This window comes from Guillardia theta, assembly GCF_000315625.1.
Source record: "Guillardia theta CCMP2712 unplaced genomic scaffold GUITHscaffold_19, whole genome shotgun sequence".
Taxonomy (NCBI): domain Eukaryota; class Cryptophyceae; order Pyrenomonadales; family Geminigeraceae; genus Guillardia; species Guillardia theta.
In genome coordinates, this window is record NW_005434655.1 from 231874 (window position 1) to 245898 (window position 14025).

Consider the following 14025-nt stretch of genomic DNA (forward strand, 5'->3'; position numbering starts at 1 on the left):
CAGGAAGCGTGTCATAGTGGACGAGCGAAGAGGGGGCGGCTGGAGTTGTTGAAAGTCTGCTCGGTCACCTTGACAGCGTCGTCGGCCTCACATCTGAACTTGGCCGGAAGCTTCGCAACTAGCTCCTCAACTTCATCTTCGAGCTTGTCAGACTCTTCTCCTCCGTCCTACTTGCCTGTTGATCCCTCCTCCTCCTCCTCCTCCTCCTCCTCCTCCTCCTCCTCCGACATTCTGCTCTTGTTCAACCTTCTCTTCCTGTAAACATCTCGTCTTCCCTGCCCTTCTCTGCCTCTTCCTTCCCCTCGCCCTCAACCCTCGCTCTTCCTCTCCCTCTCCCTCTCGCTTTCCCTCTCCCTTCCTCTCTCTCCCTTCCTGTCTCCCTTCCTGTCTCCCTTCCTCTCTCCCTTCCTCTCTCCCTAGCACCAACAGCAGCACAATTTTCCCCACCTTGCAACTTGCCAGCCATCTTCCTCAGCCTCCCCGACGCATTCAAGCGGGAGACAATCGCGTTGGCGTTCCTTTCCACGTCTCCGTTGTCGTCCGAGGTCAATGACGCTAGCGCTTGAAACCCAGCGCGATTGCACTGAGAAACAATATTTTCAGCAGGTTAAGTACAAAGATGTACAAGACAACAAGATAACGAGAAGAGGTTGTACCGACCTTGACAAGTGCATGGCTGCAATCGCACAGCAGACTTTCCAACAGGGACACTGTCCTCGACCTCACACGGGCCGACGGATGTGTCGTACACAAGCTCAAGACCCTCTGAAGGAGGCAGGACATGTTGTCATCCGTCGTGGCGATCCATCGGCTGTCGAAAGCGACCGTCAAGCTCCCCCTGTCTCCGACCGAGCTCGGGCAGTCCGAACTTCCACCATGAGCTGCTTCCCCTTCGTCCTTCACCCCCATCCTGCAAAAGGACCCGAGCGACAGCTCCACCTGTGGTCGGCATCAGCTGGAGAAGTCCGTGAGCACAGCAGCTGTAAACGAATCTCACATCCACTTGCCCCTCGTCCTGCATCTTGACAACATGCGGGCTCAGGAACTTTCGCAGGACTGTCCCCCACAGGCTCAGGGTCGAGGAGATCAGCCTGCATGATCAGCAGTCGCGTCATCTCCCAGCACACCCCCAGCAGCTCACAGGAGCAGGCAACCATAGGACGCCTCCCGCTCCTCACCTCGACGCCGTTCCCTTCCCGCCGCTCTCAACAACGATCCTGCAGCAAGCACTCGCTATCCCTGTGGTGACGTCATCATCGGCCGCCTTACCCCGCACCTCCTCCCTTGCTCGGACCCACCTGGAAGATAGAACGCCTGTCGTTCCAGACATCCACCGCTGTGCTCGAAGAAGAATTCCAAGATCTGCACAGATTGCTGGGGAAGCAGGTCAGGAGGGAGGAGGCAGAGGAGCGAGGGCGAGGAGACACTTGCCTGGCTCACTGCTCCTGACAGGACCTTGCTCCCTCTCGAGACAGCTAGCAGAACCGCCACGACATACCCGAGCTTGGCAGCGCTTTCCTGTTTCAAGGGGATATTTCTCAGCTTGACGGCAGCTGAAGCATCCATGAGCTATCACCTCCCACACGTTGGTAAGCCATCTGGGAGGAGACGAGCCTGTCATCAGGCCGCTAGAGGAGGAGGAGGAGGAGGAGTCAACAGCGTCCTGCATGTCAAAGATCCTTCGAAGCGTTGAAAGCGCGGATCGGACCACTGTTTCCGAGGGATTGATCTGTTAGGGACCGAGTTACGCCTTCACAGCAAGAAGGCCTCCGCGCTGCTGGGAAACCTGAGGCACATCGCTCGGCGGTGACGGGTCCTCGAAGTGCGTGAGAGTCTTGGTGACTATCAGCAAGACATCCATAGTCTAACCTCACATACATCACAACCCTGAGCTCTCAACACTTCGTGAGCAACACGTGTCACCTGCTTGTCGTCTAGAGCATCAATGCCCGCGCTAGCTAAGATGCTCGACATGGCTCCAAGCGCCAGCTCTAAGCCCCTCTCCTTCGCCATGCACACTGCGGCCCGACGAGGATGTTGATCCGCCCTTGTCATGTCACGCACCAGGAAGAGGATCGGAAAGATCGCGAACTCCATCAACTTGCCCGCATCATCGTTGCTCATCTGATCGAACTCGCTGCTGATCCCCTGCAGCGCTTCGTCGCGAGAGGACGCATCCTCTGCGCGCAGCAGAAGCAGACACTTCTGCTTGATCCTAGCGAACACCCCACCTTCACCCCCTTCACTCCAGTCGCCAAATCCATCATGCTTCGTGAGCTCGGCCTCCATCCTGACTGCTTCTTCTCTCCTCCTCTCCTCTCCTCTCCTCTACTCTCCTCCTCCTCCTCCTCCTCTCCTTCCTGACTCTCTCAACACGGCGCTGCCTGCCCCCTGTGCATTTCTCACCAATCTCCTGCCATGCTAGCTGGTGCCCGGTGTCCGGGTTTCAAAACAGGACCGCGTGATCTGGCAGACCAGCATCGGAACGATATCCCCACCCTGTATCCCCACCCCCACCCTACCCCCCACCCCTACCCCCCACACCCAGTGGGAACTCACAGATAGACATCCTAGCCTACCCCACCTCCAAATAAAATCCTGGCAGGAAAACTTCCGTTCAATTACCCCTAGTCTTCAGTCATTTTCTATACCACCCCTGCAGTCTGTTTTACTGGACAAACCCACCCCTTGGGAAACCAAAAAAGAAAACAAGATTTTAAAATATTTTAGAAGTGTTCCGTCATGCACATTTCCGGCTCGTTACTTCGGGGTAGGGTGGGTCAGTAGGATGTGGGGTAGGGTGGTAAGGCACTATATAGATATAGGGGTGATGGGGTCAAGTGAGCGGACGACTTGGTCTGGTAGAGGGGGGTAGTCATTGGTGTCTTCTTCATCTTGCTGGGGGTGGTCAATCACGATGTGACTGGAAGGAGGGTGGGGTAGTACAAAGATATATTGGAGGCTCAAAGGTCAGGGGCAAGGGGGTGGGGGTGGGATCTTTGGGGAGGGTGGGGGCGGTCAATCAACCATGCTGGAAGTACAACGCGGCGGGAAGGCGGTAAGATGGAGAGAGAGGAGAAGAGGAGGAGAGATCATGTGCGATATGAAGGAAACTACAACGAGATCAGAGGAGGGAGAGCACTGCAAGGATGAGTGAAGAGCGGAAAAGAGGAGTGGATGGGAATATCTGAGCAAATATCAACGATGGTGTGAGATTGGCTGGGAAAGGATTGGTAGATATGTTTGAGATGCTGGAAGGTTGAAGAATGCAAGAATCATTGCCGCTAGCAACCTGTCCGATATTGAGGAAGTTTGGTAGGAGAAGTTGGAGGACAGGCGTCATGCAGTGTGGTTGGTGGATTGAGAGAAACTGTTGGTAGTCAAGGAGCTTTTGTGATTATTCTGCGCTGAAGGATTGGGAATGAATGAGGATATAATGCTGGTATTGGAGGATATGGTATCCAATACAGCAGCACAAGAGAAGGGTTGAAGGGGAGGGTGTGGGGTTGGATATTGGACAACGTCCGTTCACCATTACTGAGCTTCCTTGCAGCGCGGCGGGAAGGGGAGGAAGCCAGGGGTGGCATGCGACCGCTGTCATTCATTGAAGATCAAATGTGATGATTTCCGTCCATGCAGATCGTGTGTTCGTAGTTGTCTCGGTTCTCAGTGTCATACAACCCACAAGGAACAATCTTGTTTGAACTGCAGGAAATCGAAGCTCAAGTGTGATAAGGGGAGGCCCTGCGATCGGTGCGTGAAGAGAGGGACGTCGGCCACCTGCAAGGACACGGTTCCTCCTCCCACTTCTCCGGATGTCTCGTGCGACTCTCCTGAGGACGCAACTTCAATCGGCGACAACTGCTCGAGCAGCGATCTGGTGGTGGTGTCACGGGACAAGAGGGCGAGGCCGATGTCGCCATGGGAAACGGACCTGTTTGCAAAGAGATTCAGAGGCAGCGACAGCAGTGATGAGGATGACACTCAGCTCCCGCACCTTGATTGGTTGGACTCGGATTACTTCTCTATGAACAGGAAAATGTTCAGATCTCAGAATCCCATCTTGATCCACCCGCTGAATGTGGAACGGCCTCTGCAGACTAACACGAGTATAAACAGCAGATTCTCCCCCTCGCTAGAAGTCAATGCCTTCAGTCACATGGAAGGACTCATGTCGATATACAAACGGTTCTTCGCGGCTGGATACGACTCAACACAACTCTTGCAGATGTTTAACAATCTGCCTTTGCACATTCTTTCAATAATCAACGAGGGCGTGATCGCCATGCACAAATTGTCTGTAATATGGAAGAAGTATCCGCGAGAAAACGAGACTCCAGCAAGCCCGTCCTCTCAGACTCTCTCTCATGATTCTTCAAGCGAAAATGGCCTCGGGTACTTCACTATTTCCTGGGACCAACAGAGTTCTGCACGAACTTTCTTTCAAGTGAACCATTCTGCTGGAGCGCTGCTAAACCTCCATCCAGAAGAGATCGTTGCGCGGTTTGGAAATTGCGAATTCCGGATGCCCCTCACAGACCTTGAGTTTCTAGCGCAGATTCTCAGTGATGTGTTGAACTTTCAGAATCCCAAGTTTGTCACCTATGCAAGGCTTGCTTTGCATACGTCATCGTCCAACCAGTTTCAAGACGCTCTCTTCGTCCGCTGTACTCGGTACAGACTGTTTGACTCCGTCGGCATTGAGTCGCACAAGCGATACTTGGAATTCATCTCCCCGGAGGAATTCGAGAGAGTGAGATTAGCAGACCCGGCAAGGTAAGATTGATCCTGCCTTGTGATCGGGGAGAGGGTCTGACGACTGGCTTCAGTTGTAGGCCCTTCTTCCATGCCATGGGGGACGATCGGGATGCTGAGACGCTGCTGTCGGACTTCCACAGAGATGCTGTGAGATTTTTGGTCCTGTGGCATCTTGCCTGCTATCTTACGCTGACTGCAGTTGTTCACCGAGAATTTGTCAAGTATGCTGCACAACGAGCAGGGTCGGCTGAAGCTGAACAGGCTGGCGGAAGCTCTTCGGAAAGAGTTTTCCAAGTACATCGTGTTAGCGCAGAGTGAGTCAGCCATACAATGCGCTGTTCTTGTGGAAGTTCTGACAGGGAACAACAGGATATGAATCCCAACAGCTTCAAACGCAAGCGACGATCCAAGAAATACCTTGAGACGATAAGGTGAAGAAGCGGGGCAGGGGAATCTGTAGATCATATTTCTTGTACACAATATGCACTTTAATGTGAAATAGTGAATGAAATGCAAGATCATATCAACATACAAGTTCAACAGGATAGTGATTCTTGGCCGCTCTCAGACTCCATTCTCTGTCTTCACCACCACCTGCTCATCATGTCCAAGTCAACCCCAGCTGAAGACCAGGTGACAAACACCCACCTGAGAGTTGGGAGTGATGTTGCAATACTCCGCTGGTGGCAGGTGCACGCCAGGGCGGATGATAGGGAGAGGGATCTAGTTCACTAGGTATCAGCCCAGCACGACCCCAGCTACAACGTCAACGTCGGTGTCTCACCGCATTCTTCGCCTTGGCGATGTCGATCATGAACTCGCGGGGAGGAGGCTGGCTGAACTGCCTGCAGCGAGTCGATCAGAATGAGATGGACAACTAGGAGAGGAGGAGGGAGCGAGGCAGGGCTGCTGGTGCCGCACCCGTTGAGCTTCGTCTGGATCGCCAGCCTGACGTCGTCCAGGTCGAGATCAGTCTTCTGAGCGTGCTCTTGATACACGGTCGCATCCTTTGTTCAACTCAGTGAGGTAGAAGGTTGGAGGTAGCGGGGGAAGAGGCAGCGAGGCAGAGCAGGACAGGATGAAGATGGTGAAGACGACGGTGAGACAAGAGAGGGAGTAGAAGATGACGATGAGTGGAAGGGGAGAGGGAGAGAGATGAAGAGGAAGGAGGTGGGCAGGGGAGGGAGAGGGGAGGGAGAGGTGAGTTGATGGGACTGTGGAGAGCGAGCGAGCGAGCGAGCACAACAAAAATTGCTCACTTTGAGGACATCAGTCATGTACTTGTATGCGAACTCCAACAACATCTGAGTGACCTGCAGAAGGAGCATGTCAGATCAGCAACCATCCGTCCTCCTCCGCATGCGGCAGCAATGGCCCACCTTGGGGTCGTGGTCATCGACCCCCATGGAGGTAAGGAGCTGCTTTATCATCTCGATCCTCGCTGGCGTCTCGATCGTCGAGGCGTCTGCGCTACCAGCGTTCGTCGCCATCCCACAAGAATCGAGCAGAGAAGTTTAAGTTGATGTCCTGCCCCTCAGGCTCAATCAAGTCCGCTCGGAACTTGTGGGAGGAGAGGAGGGCCAGGGAGAGCAGGGGAGGCAAGGGGGAGCATCAGGGAGCGGGAGCAGCAGGGAGCAGCAGGGACGGGGGGAACAGGTTTGCAGCTGAATATCTTGATGATCTATCAACCCTTCTACGCATCTTTCCCTACATAATCCTGCATATCCTCCTCTCCTCCTCTCCGTCCTCTCATGTTCCTCCTCCTGATCGTCCTGTTCCTCCTCCTGTTTCTCCTCCTGATCGTCCTGTTCCTCCTCCTCCTCCTGTTTCGCCTCCTCCTGATCGTCCTGTTCTTTCTTCTCCTCCTGTTTCTCCTCCTCCTGATCGTCCTGTTCCTCCTCCTCCTCCTGTTTCTCCTCCTCCTGATCGTCCTGTTCCTCCTCCTCCTCCTGTTTCGCCTCCTCCTGATCGTCCTATTCTTTGTTCTCCTCCTGTTTCTCCTCCTCCGGCTCCCCTTCCCCTCCTCCTGTTCCTCCACTGGCATACCTGCCCATGCCGCGCCGCTCCTTTCACCCACCCACCCACATCTTTCTCTGCAGAAAAGTATAAATGGTAGGGGTGATCGCGGGACCGCCTCAGAGCCTGTCGGGATGCAGTGCAAGCGGCCGACAGTACCTGACGATGAAGAACATGGTGAGGAGAGGAGGAGAGGAGGAGAGGAGGAGAGGAGGAGAGGAGGAGAGGGGGAGAGGAGGAGAGGAGGAGAGGAGGAGAGGAGGAGAGGGGGAGAGGAGGAGAGGAGGACAGAAAAGGTATGTCAGTATCAGATTAAATAGAAATCCTTTCTCATTGCATACCTTTGCAAACTTCCATTGACTTCGGGCAGAAATAAAGAGGAAGGTGAGCTTGGGGGACCGAGCATTCTTCTACTCACTGTCTTCGCTCCCCATCGATGAAGATCGGGAGAGAGAGATGGAGAAAGTTCGTCTCCCATGCATGTACACGTGTCCCTTGACCTCGTTTCGACAGATCTCCATGGTGGTGACCGCTGAGTCTTACGGATCCGCGCACTGGGACAGGGTGAGCAGAAAGAAGGGAGAGGACGAGTGGAGGGGGAGGGGAAGAGAATGAGAGAGGAGAGAGCGAGGGAGGATAGAGCGAGGGAGAGAGGGACGGAGGAGAGAGGGAGGGAGGGAGGAGAGATGGAGGAGGGGAGGAGGAATAGGAGCACAGTTTGACCTGCATGCGTGCTCTCTCAGGGGAGCTACGTGTGCTCGCGGTGCTCCAACGTACTCTTCTCCTCCCAGGACAAGTTCAAGGGCCCCTGCATCTGGCCGAGCTTCAGGAGAGCAGCGAGGGAAGATTCTGTTGAGGAGAGGGACGCTGCAGGGTACAACGGGTACACGTGTGCGACTGTAGAGCTCTACTGCTATCAGTGCAAGTTGTTCCTGGGGTAAGATAGCGGAGATGTGTGGGGGGAGGATGAGAACGAGGAGGGGAGGGGAGGGGAGGGGAGGGGAGAGGAGAAGAAAGATGCGATGTGTGGGGAGAGGATGAGAACGAGGAGGGAAGGAAAGGGGAGAGAAGGGGAGAGGGGAAGAAAGATGCTTACATGCTTGCAGGCACAAGTTTGAGGATGGGAGAGAAACTGGGGACGAGCATGTCGATGCACGGTGGAGATGTTGCATACTGACGCTGTCCCTGTGCTTCCAAGGAGACGAGAGCAGAGAAGGATAAGATGATTGAAGAGAAGTGAAAGAACAAAGGGATGGAGGTGGGAAGGACTCGACCAAGATATGGTTCTGAATGATGCTACATTACGAGACGAGGAATCATGGGGAGAAGGGGAAAGGGAAAGGACAGGAGGAGATGGGCAGTCGGAGGGAGGGAGGGAGGGAGGGAGAAGGCAGGAGCTGGCAAGGACGGGAGAAAATGATAAGGAAGGGAAGAATGGAGGGTGAGCAAGAGGATAAGTACGAGGAGAGGACTAGGGCGGATGGAAGGAATGAAGGCGAGGAGGAGGAGAGTCAGCTGGCTGGACCTGCTTGGTGGAATGCTGTTGTGCGATTTGCGGACAAGGAACTTCGGGTCCACATGTATCACAAATCGTTTACTCGCGCCATGCGATTACACATCCCAATCCTTCTTGTTCGAAGTGTAGGGAGACTGAGAAAGAGCAGAGCAGAGCAGAGCAGAGCAGAGAGAAGGAGAGGAGAGGAGAGGGGAGGAGAGTCAGTAAATGTTTGCCAGAAAGCATTCGTATTCTCACCCTGGGGAAGCGAAGCTCCTCAAGAGTGAAGAGAGGCTCGTCCGACTTGACCGCGCTGGTCCCTGTCAAAGATGTTAGTTCAACCTCCTCCTCCTCCTCCTCCTCCTCACCAGAGTTGCTCTTGAGCTTCTCTGTGCCGAACGCCGGGTGCTTCAAGATGTTCTGCCTGCAAGGTCGTCGGCAACAGGAAGCAGCAGCATGACAGGGCCTCACAGCAGGTAGGTTCCTCTGAGCGCGCTAGTCAGAGGGAGATGCCCCTTCTTGGCATTCTTCAAGTCGTAGACGAACTGCAGCACAGGGAAAAGTCAGCCCTCCTGCCCCCTGCTCCTTCCTCTCTCCCTCCCTGCTCCTTCCTCCCACCCCCCTTCCTGCTCTCGTTCAGCTCCATCTACTCCTTACCTACCCTCTTCCCTCGCCGACTGCGAATCTCTCTTAACTCTGACTCCCACTCCCTCCTCCCTCCTTCGTCCCTGCCCCTCTCTTCATCCTCGTCGCTCCGTCTACCCTGTCGCCTCGCCTCGCCTGATACCTCCCACCTCCCCATTCCCATTCACTTCCTCTTCTGACCTCGTTGCCTTTGGCTCCGATGGCCGTCCATCGCTTAAGCGTCCCCGTGCAGCCAGAGCAGATGGCGTCGCATCCCCCACAAGGTCCCTGAGTCCATCCAATCTCCTGCAGAGAGAACCAGCATGAGTGTGAGGGAGGAGGAGGAAGATAAGGAAGGGAAGAGAAAGGGAGGAGGGAAGGGAGAGTAGAAGCGAGAAACTCTCACACACCTGAACGAACAAGTTGAAGTCTCCCTTGACCCTGACGGAGTTCCAGATCTGTTTCTGCACGGAGTAGCCGAACTTTCCTTCACTGAACGTCGTCCACAGGCGGTCGATTGTCTTCATGTCCTTGGCAGGCAGCTTCGAGGCCTCAGAGAAGTACACGAATCCCCTTTTCCTAGTATTCTCCCCACCAATCCAAATCAGCATGTCACGGGTGATCTGGTCGGCCTCCTCCCACTGCCCGAGCTTCAGGGCCGTCAGGAGCGGGACGTAGTCAGCGCCGCACTCAGTCTCGATGACGGGGTCAGCGATCTCCTTCATGGCGTCCCCCGCCGCCTTGGTCTCAGTTGCGACGCTGGGCTTGCTCTCCGTCTTGTCCACCGCCATGGTCATGGCATAGTGCGTCCTCAGCGAGGGAGTCCTGACGTCCTGAGGACGGATGGACGCTGCCTGCTGCCTGCTGAGGGAGTGCACGACAGGAGAGCTCAGGGAGAAGCCATGAGCGGAAGCTGAGAGGGCAAGCACGCAGAAGGAACGGAGCATCCACATTCTTCGATCCACGGCCTCGACGGGAACTTTGGGTGACTGGAGTGACTGGGGAGGGGGGGGAAGAGGATGCTGCCTCTTTCCTTGGGATCAGATACAGCTACTGCTCGGTCAGCGGACCTGCACACCAAGAAAGACATCAGTTCCCGTACCCCGCATGCAGCCCTTGTCTTGCTCGCAGGCGAGCAACGTGCTGCTCACATGACCCCTCCCGCACCATCTCTATGAAACTAACAAGCTAGAAATCTCAACTACTTGATCACCACCGCCATCATCATCATCATCGTGGCCACCATCACCGTTATCTTCATCGTCGTCTTCATTCAGCTACACTAGCAGCAGGAAAACTACTCTAACATCCATCACCATCACCACCATCAATCTTGCAGGCGGAGATTGCATACGAAGTAGTTGAGAGAGCCTTTTCGGACTGACTACGCCCTAACGAACTTCTCACTGAAGACATCCTGACTCATCTTGCACAGCTGTATCAATAGCTTGATCCTGGTTTACATTGCTCCATCTCTTGCCCTGGTGCATCCTTTGCGTTCGATCTGTTGTCAGGCTGCTTTCGTGCCTACCACTTCCTCACTCCTTTCTTCATCCACATGGATCTTCAGCTTCCTTTCAACTGCTTCTTCCTGTCGATCGGATTCTTTCTGAATTGTTTTTCATCTCTTTTGATGTATCCTCTTCTTTCCTCAACCCCTGCACATCCACAATCATCCCTTGCATCCTAGCAACAGCGTCAACTACACCTCTCAACTTGTCGCCGAAGCTCATGCCAAGATTGTATCACCAACTTTTTGCTGATGCATCGTACACCTGTCCTCTCTTCAATGCATCTCCTCCCCTTCATCTTCTCGCTACATGGTTCACACTTCGCTCCTCTCCTCTCTCCCTGCCATCCTCTAACAGGAGCATCGAAAGGGGCCGCCTGCTCAGATCCACCCCCCACCCCCCTTTGCTCCTGCGAAGTGCTTAGAAAGAGGGGTGGGGACCGGGTGGGTGCAGATGATTGAGATGATTCTCGTGCAGGGTAGTCAAAGTCCTGAATTGTTAAAGTATATGTTTCAAGCATCAACTTATTTACGAATTATTGACTATGAAATTTAGTAATGATGTTGAAAAGATACCCTCGGCGCAAAATATTTTTAACCTGTCAGGGGTCGAGGCCAAGGTCACAATATAAATGCAAACCATATTTATACATAATTATACATAATTATGATCTTTTCACCATAAACATCGAGTTGTGACCCAAGGTTGCCCCGGTCACGTTACTGGCATGGCCCGCCGGCGGTGACAGCGCGGGGATGTGGCCCGAACAGATGAACTTCGCGCCCGCCTCAGTGATCCTTATTCAGATGTGCTGTAGATTGTGGAGTAAACTATAAATGCAGAACGGTAGATCTATAAATTTGCTATAAAGTGTGCGACACTTCGGTGGAATTACATGGAATTCCGTGCATGTTTATTGGAGGTTTGCAGCAGACATGCAATAAATCTGTTGATTCCAGAAGGATCTGCTATGGAATGGTCCTTTCTTTTTGTTCGATGACACACAATAAAATTTAACATTCTATACATTTCCTATAAACTTTCCCTTGCCAACTTCTCCCGCCTAGTTTGCCAGCGAATGCGCAGGAGCAGGAGCAGCGGCAGGAGCAGCGGCAGGGGCAGCGGCAGGGGCAGCGGCAGGGGCAGAGGCAGGAGCAGGAGCAGGAGCAGGAGCAGGAGCAGGAGCAGGAGCAGGAGCAGGAGCAGGAGCAGGAGCAGGAGCAGAAAGAAAGGGTGACATGGTTTGAGGTTTGGTTCTAATCTCGCTAGCATCACCCCCAGCATCTAAAACGCAATCTCCGTCATCACCATTACCATCACGCACACATTCAGCATGATCTTGGCCAAAGTCTGATTTAAACACACATCACATCATCAGAGTTGTAGTCCTTCAGCAGGTATCTTGGGTGAGATGCATGGAGTCGGTGAGATTGTTCTAGAAACCTAAGTCACGATAAGCGAGCAGAGGCTCTGCCGCCCCTCATTGTTGCAGATGGAAGGAGAAAGGGGTGTCTGAACAGAGCAAGATGTTGAGCAGAGCATGAGTGTTGCTTCTGAAGAACGATATGCTGTCCTTGATACCTCCCTTGACATGTATTGCTGAAGACAGGCAGCAAAATCATGACGGCGAATCCAGAGAAGATCCTGCTCGAACAGGCTGTGGAGATCCTGAGGTCTCGTTACCCGGAGCTCGACTCCATCGTCCTCGGATCCTTCGCGCCAGGAAGGGTGAACGTCATTGGAGAGCACACGGACTACAACGAAGGTTTCGTGTTTCCTATGTGCCTCGAGCTCGGGACGGTAGTCGTGGGAGGACGGGTCCCCAGTGGCCCCTGCAGGTTGTACTCTGCGTCCAAGGACTTGGAGTTCACCTTCGACCTTGACAACGTCAAGGCGATCGCAGAGGATGAGAAGGGAGAGTGGACGAGCTACATCCGAGGTGCGGTCGCGAAATTCATGGAGGGCTATGAAGAGGAAACCAAGACTAAGCTGCCTCCGACGAGTTTCGTGGGCGTGATCGGTGAGGGCTCCATTACTGAACGTGCCGATCCCTTTCCCTTCCTTCTAAAGATCTGTTGAGAGACTCTGATGCTGTTCCTCCTCCTCCTCACCCCCCAATCCGCCATTCTTCTGATCATTTGCGTTGATTCGCAGTTGGTAACATCCCATGTGGCGGGGGCGTCAGCAGCTCCGCCTCGCTGGAGGTTGCGGTGATGACGTTTGTTGAGGAGCTGTTCAACTATCGGTTTGAGGAGGACAAGAAGGCAAGGTTGTGTCAGGCAGCAGAGCGCGAGTTTGCCGACGTCCCATGCGGCATCATGGACCAGCTGATCTCCGTCAAGGGCAAGCACGGGAGCGCGCTCTTTGTTGACTGCCGCTCCCTGGAGACAGTCGCGGTCCCATTGGGGTCAGGGGACATGAAGGTGCTGGTCACCAACTCCATGGTGAAGCATGACCTGCACGGTAGCGAGTATCCTGCTCGAGTGCGGCAGTGCAAGGAGAGTCTGGAAGCGATCAAGAAGCACTTCGGGGTGGAGAAGGCGTTCCTGCGTGATGTGTCGAAAGAGGAGGTGGAGGAGGCGTTCAAGGCCGGGCACATGAGCGACCTTGCATACAAGCGCGCCCTCCATGTCGTGACTGAGAACCAGAGAACGCAGGAGGCCATGCGAGCCTGCAAGAACAAGGACTGGACGTCCCTCGGGAGGCTGATGAATGAGAGTCACGACAGTCTGCGCGACAACTACCAGGTGAGCTGCCCGGAGCTGGACGCGCTCGTGGACATGGCCCGGAGCATGGAGGGCGTGCTCGGGTCCCGCATGACGGGTGCTGGTTTTGGAGGATGTATCGTTTCGTTGGTGCGAGAAAGCAGCGTGGACAGAGTTAAGGAGGAGCTGACGAGGGGGTACAAAGAGAAGTTCCAGCGCGAGTGTATCCATATCGTGTCGGAAGCAGGAGCAGGAGCAAGGCGGGTCGAAATGTCTCTCTTCTATCCTCAGCAGCATGGTCACGAGTGCATCCTGCAAGCAAACCTTCTCAAGGCGCAGGGGAACAAGTACATTGCGCAAGGAGAGACGAAGAAGGCGCTGGAGCGATACAACCGAATACCGCTTGCGATCAAAGGGCTCGTAAAGAACAACAAGTCAGAAGGGGGGATGTCAGCCCTTGGAATGCCCAAGAACAAGGACGAGGAGGCCTTGACAGAGCAGCAGAGGGAAGAGGTACATGCTTGACCAAGGAAGAGCTTCATCCTCTGACATGCTGGAGTGCAGGTGAACAAGTTGTGGCAGCAGGCAAGGGACCTTTCCTCCTATCCTTCTCCATGTGACGTTTGCGTTGTCAGTGCCATATGAATCGAGCTCTGTGCTACGTCAAGCTGGAGAACTGGGAGAAGGGTATAGATGCCTGTAACGAGGTCAGTCTCTTCGCCTTCTGACTGCGTATGCTCATCCTCCTCCCCTTCAGGCTCTCAACTCAGGATCGGACGAATTCAAGACAAGGTGGGCTGCTTCTTGCTTCCTTGCTTCCTTGCTTCCTTGCTTCCTTGCTTCCTTCATCCCCCTCCTCCTCTTGCCCCTTCGTCTGCTCGCCTCTTGATCTTCTCTCATCCTCGATCTAGGTTGC

The 14025-nt window shown here is 54.2% G+C and overlaps 6 protein-coding genes across 6 annotated transcripts in view; 3 read left to right on the forward strand and 3 right to left on the reverse strand.

The window, feature by feature from the left end:
* Positions 1 to 2289, reverse strand: part of GUITHDRAFT_136203 (hypothetical protein) — a gene marked incomplete at both ends in the record, with an annotated part of 5692 nt that extends 3403 nt beyond the window's left edge. Inside the window, 10 exons of the mRNA XM_005835940.1 lie at positions 69 to 136; positions 448 to 583; positions 661 to 939; positions 998 to 1091; positions 1179 to 1239; positions 1299 to 1374; positions 1441 to 1518; positions 1577 to 1663; positions 1787 to 1864; positions 1924 to 2289. Of these exons, the coding sequence (XP_005835997.1) occupies positions 69 to 136; positions 448 to 583; positions 661 to 939; positions 998 to 1091; positions 1179 to 1239; positions 1299 to 1374; positions 1441 to 1518; positions 1577 to 1663; positions 1787 to 1864; positions 1924 to 2289 (1323 nt within the window). The remainder of the gene's footprint in view (positions 1 to 68; positions 137 to 447; positions 584 to 660; positions 940 to 997; positions 1092 to 1178; positions 1240 to 1298; positions 1375 to 1440; positions 1519 to 1576; positions 1664 to 1786; positions 1865 to 1923) is intronic.
* Positions 2290 to 3421: 1132 nt separating this feature from the next.
* On the forward strand, positions 3422 to 5193 carry GUITHDRAFT_105100 (hypothetical protein; the record flags this gene model as incomplete). The annotated part of the gene is made up of 5 exons (XM_005835941.1): positions 3422 to 3457; positions 3671 to 4776; positions 4830 to 4905; positions 4958 to 5061; positions 5118 to 5193. 5 exons carry the CDS (start codon positions 3422 to 3424, stop codon positions 5191 to 5193), a joined length of 1398 nt encoding a protein of 465 aa, XP_005835998.1.
* Positions 5194 to 5232: 39 nt separating this feature from the next.
* Positions 5233 to 6274, reverse strand: GUITHDRAFT_162218 (hypothetical protein). Its single transcript, XM_005835942.1, has 6 exons — positions 6138 to 6274; positions 6018 to 6071; positions 5680 to 5765; positions 5543 to 5603; positions 5407 to 5481; positions 5233 to 5352 (listed from the first exon to the last, which is right to left on the reverse strand). The coding sequence occupies exons 1-6, from the start codon at positions 6246 to 6248 to the stop codon at positions 5323 to 5325; spliced, it is 417 nt and encodes a 138-aa protein (XP_005835999.1). The 5' UTR covers positions 6249 to 6274; the 3' UTR covers positions 5233 to 5322.
* Positions 6275 to 7230: 956 nt separating this feature from the next.
* GUITHDRAFT_136206 (hypothetical protein) lies at positions 7231 to 7995 on the forward strand (the record flags this gene model as incomplete). Its single annotated transcript, XM_005835943.1, has 3 exons — positions 7231 to 7338; positions 7518 to 7711; positions 7881 to 7995. The coding sequence occupies 3 exons, from the start codon at positions 7231 to 7233 to the stop codon at positions 7993 to 7995; spliced, it is 417 nt and encodes a 138-aa protein (XP_005836000.1).
* A 741-nt stretch (positions 7996 to 8736) lies between these two features.
* GUITHDRAFT_68222 (hypothetical protein) lies at positions 8737 to 9618 on the reverse strand (the record flags this gene model as incomplete). Its single annotated transcript, XM_005835944.1, has 3 exons — positions 8737 to 8814; positions 9095 to 9199; positions 9304 to 9618. The coding sequence occupies 3 exons, from the start codon at positions 9616 to 9618 to the stop codon at positions 8737 to 8739; spliced, it is 498 nt and encodes a 165-aa protein (XP_005836001.1).
* A 2502-nt stretch (positions 9619 to 12120) lies between these two features.
* Positions 12121 to 13310, forward strand: GUITHDRAFT_46286 (hypothetical protein; the record flags this gene model as incomplete). The annotated part of the gene is made up of 2 exons (XM_005835945.1): positions 12121 to 12424; positions 12559 to 13310. Coding segments are annotated over 2 exons (1056 nt in total), but the record flags the coding sequence as incomplete, so codon positions are not given.
* Between the last annotated feature and the right edge of the window lie 715 nt (positions 13311 to 14025).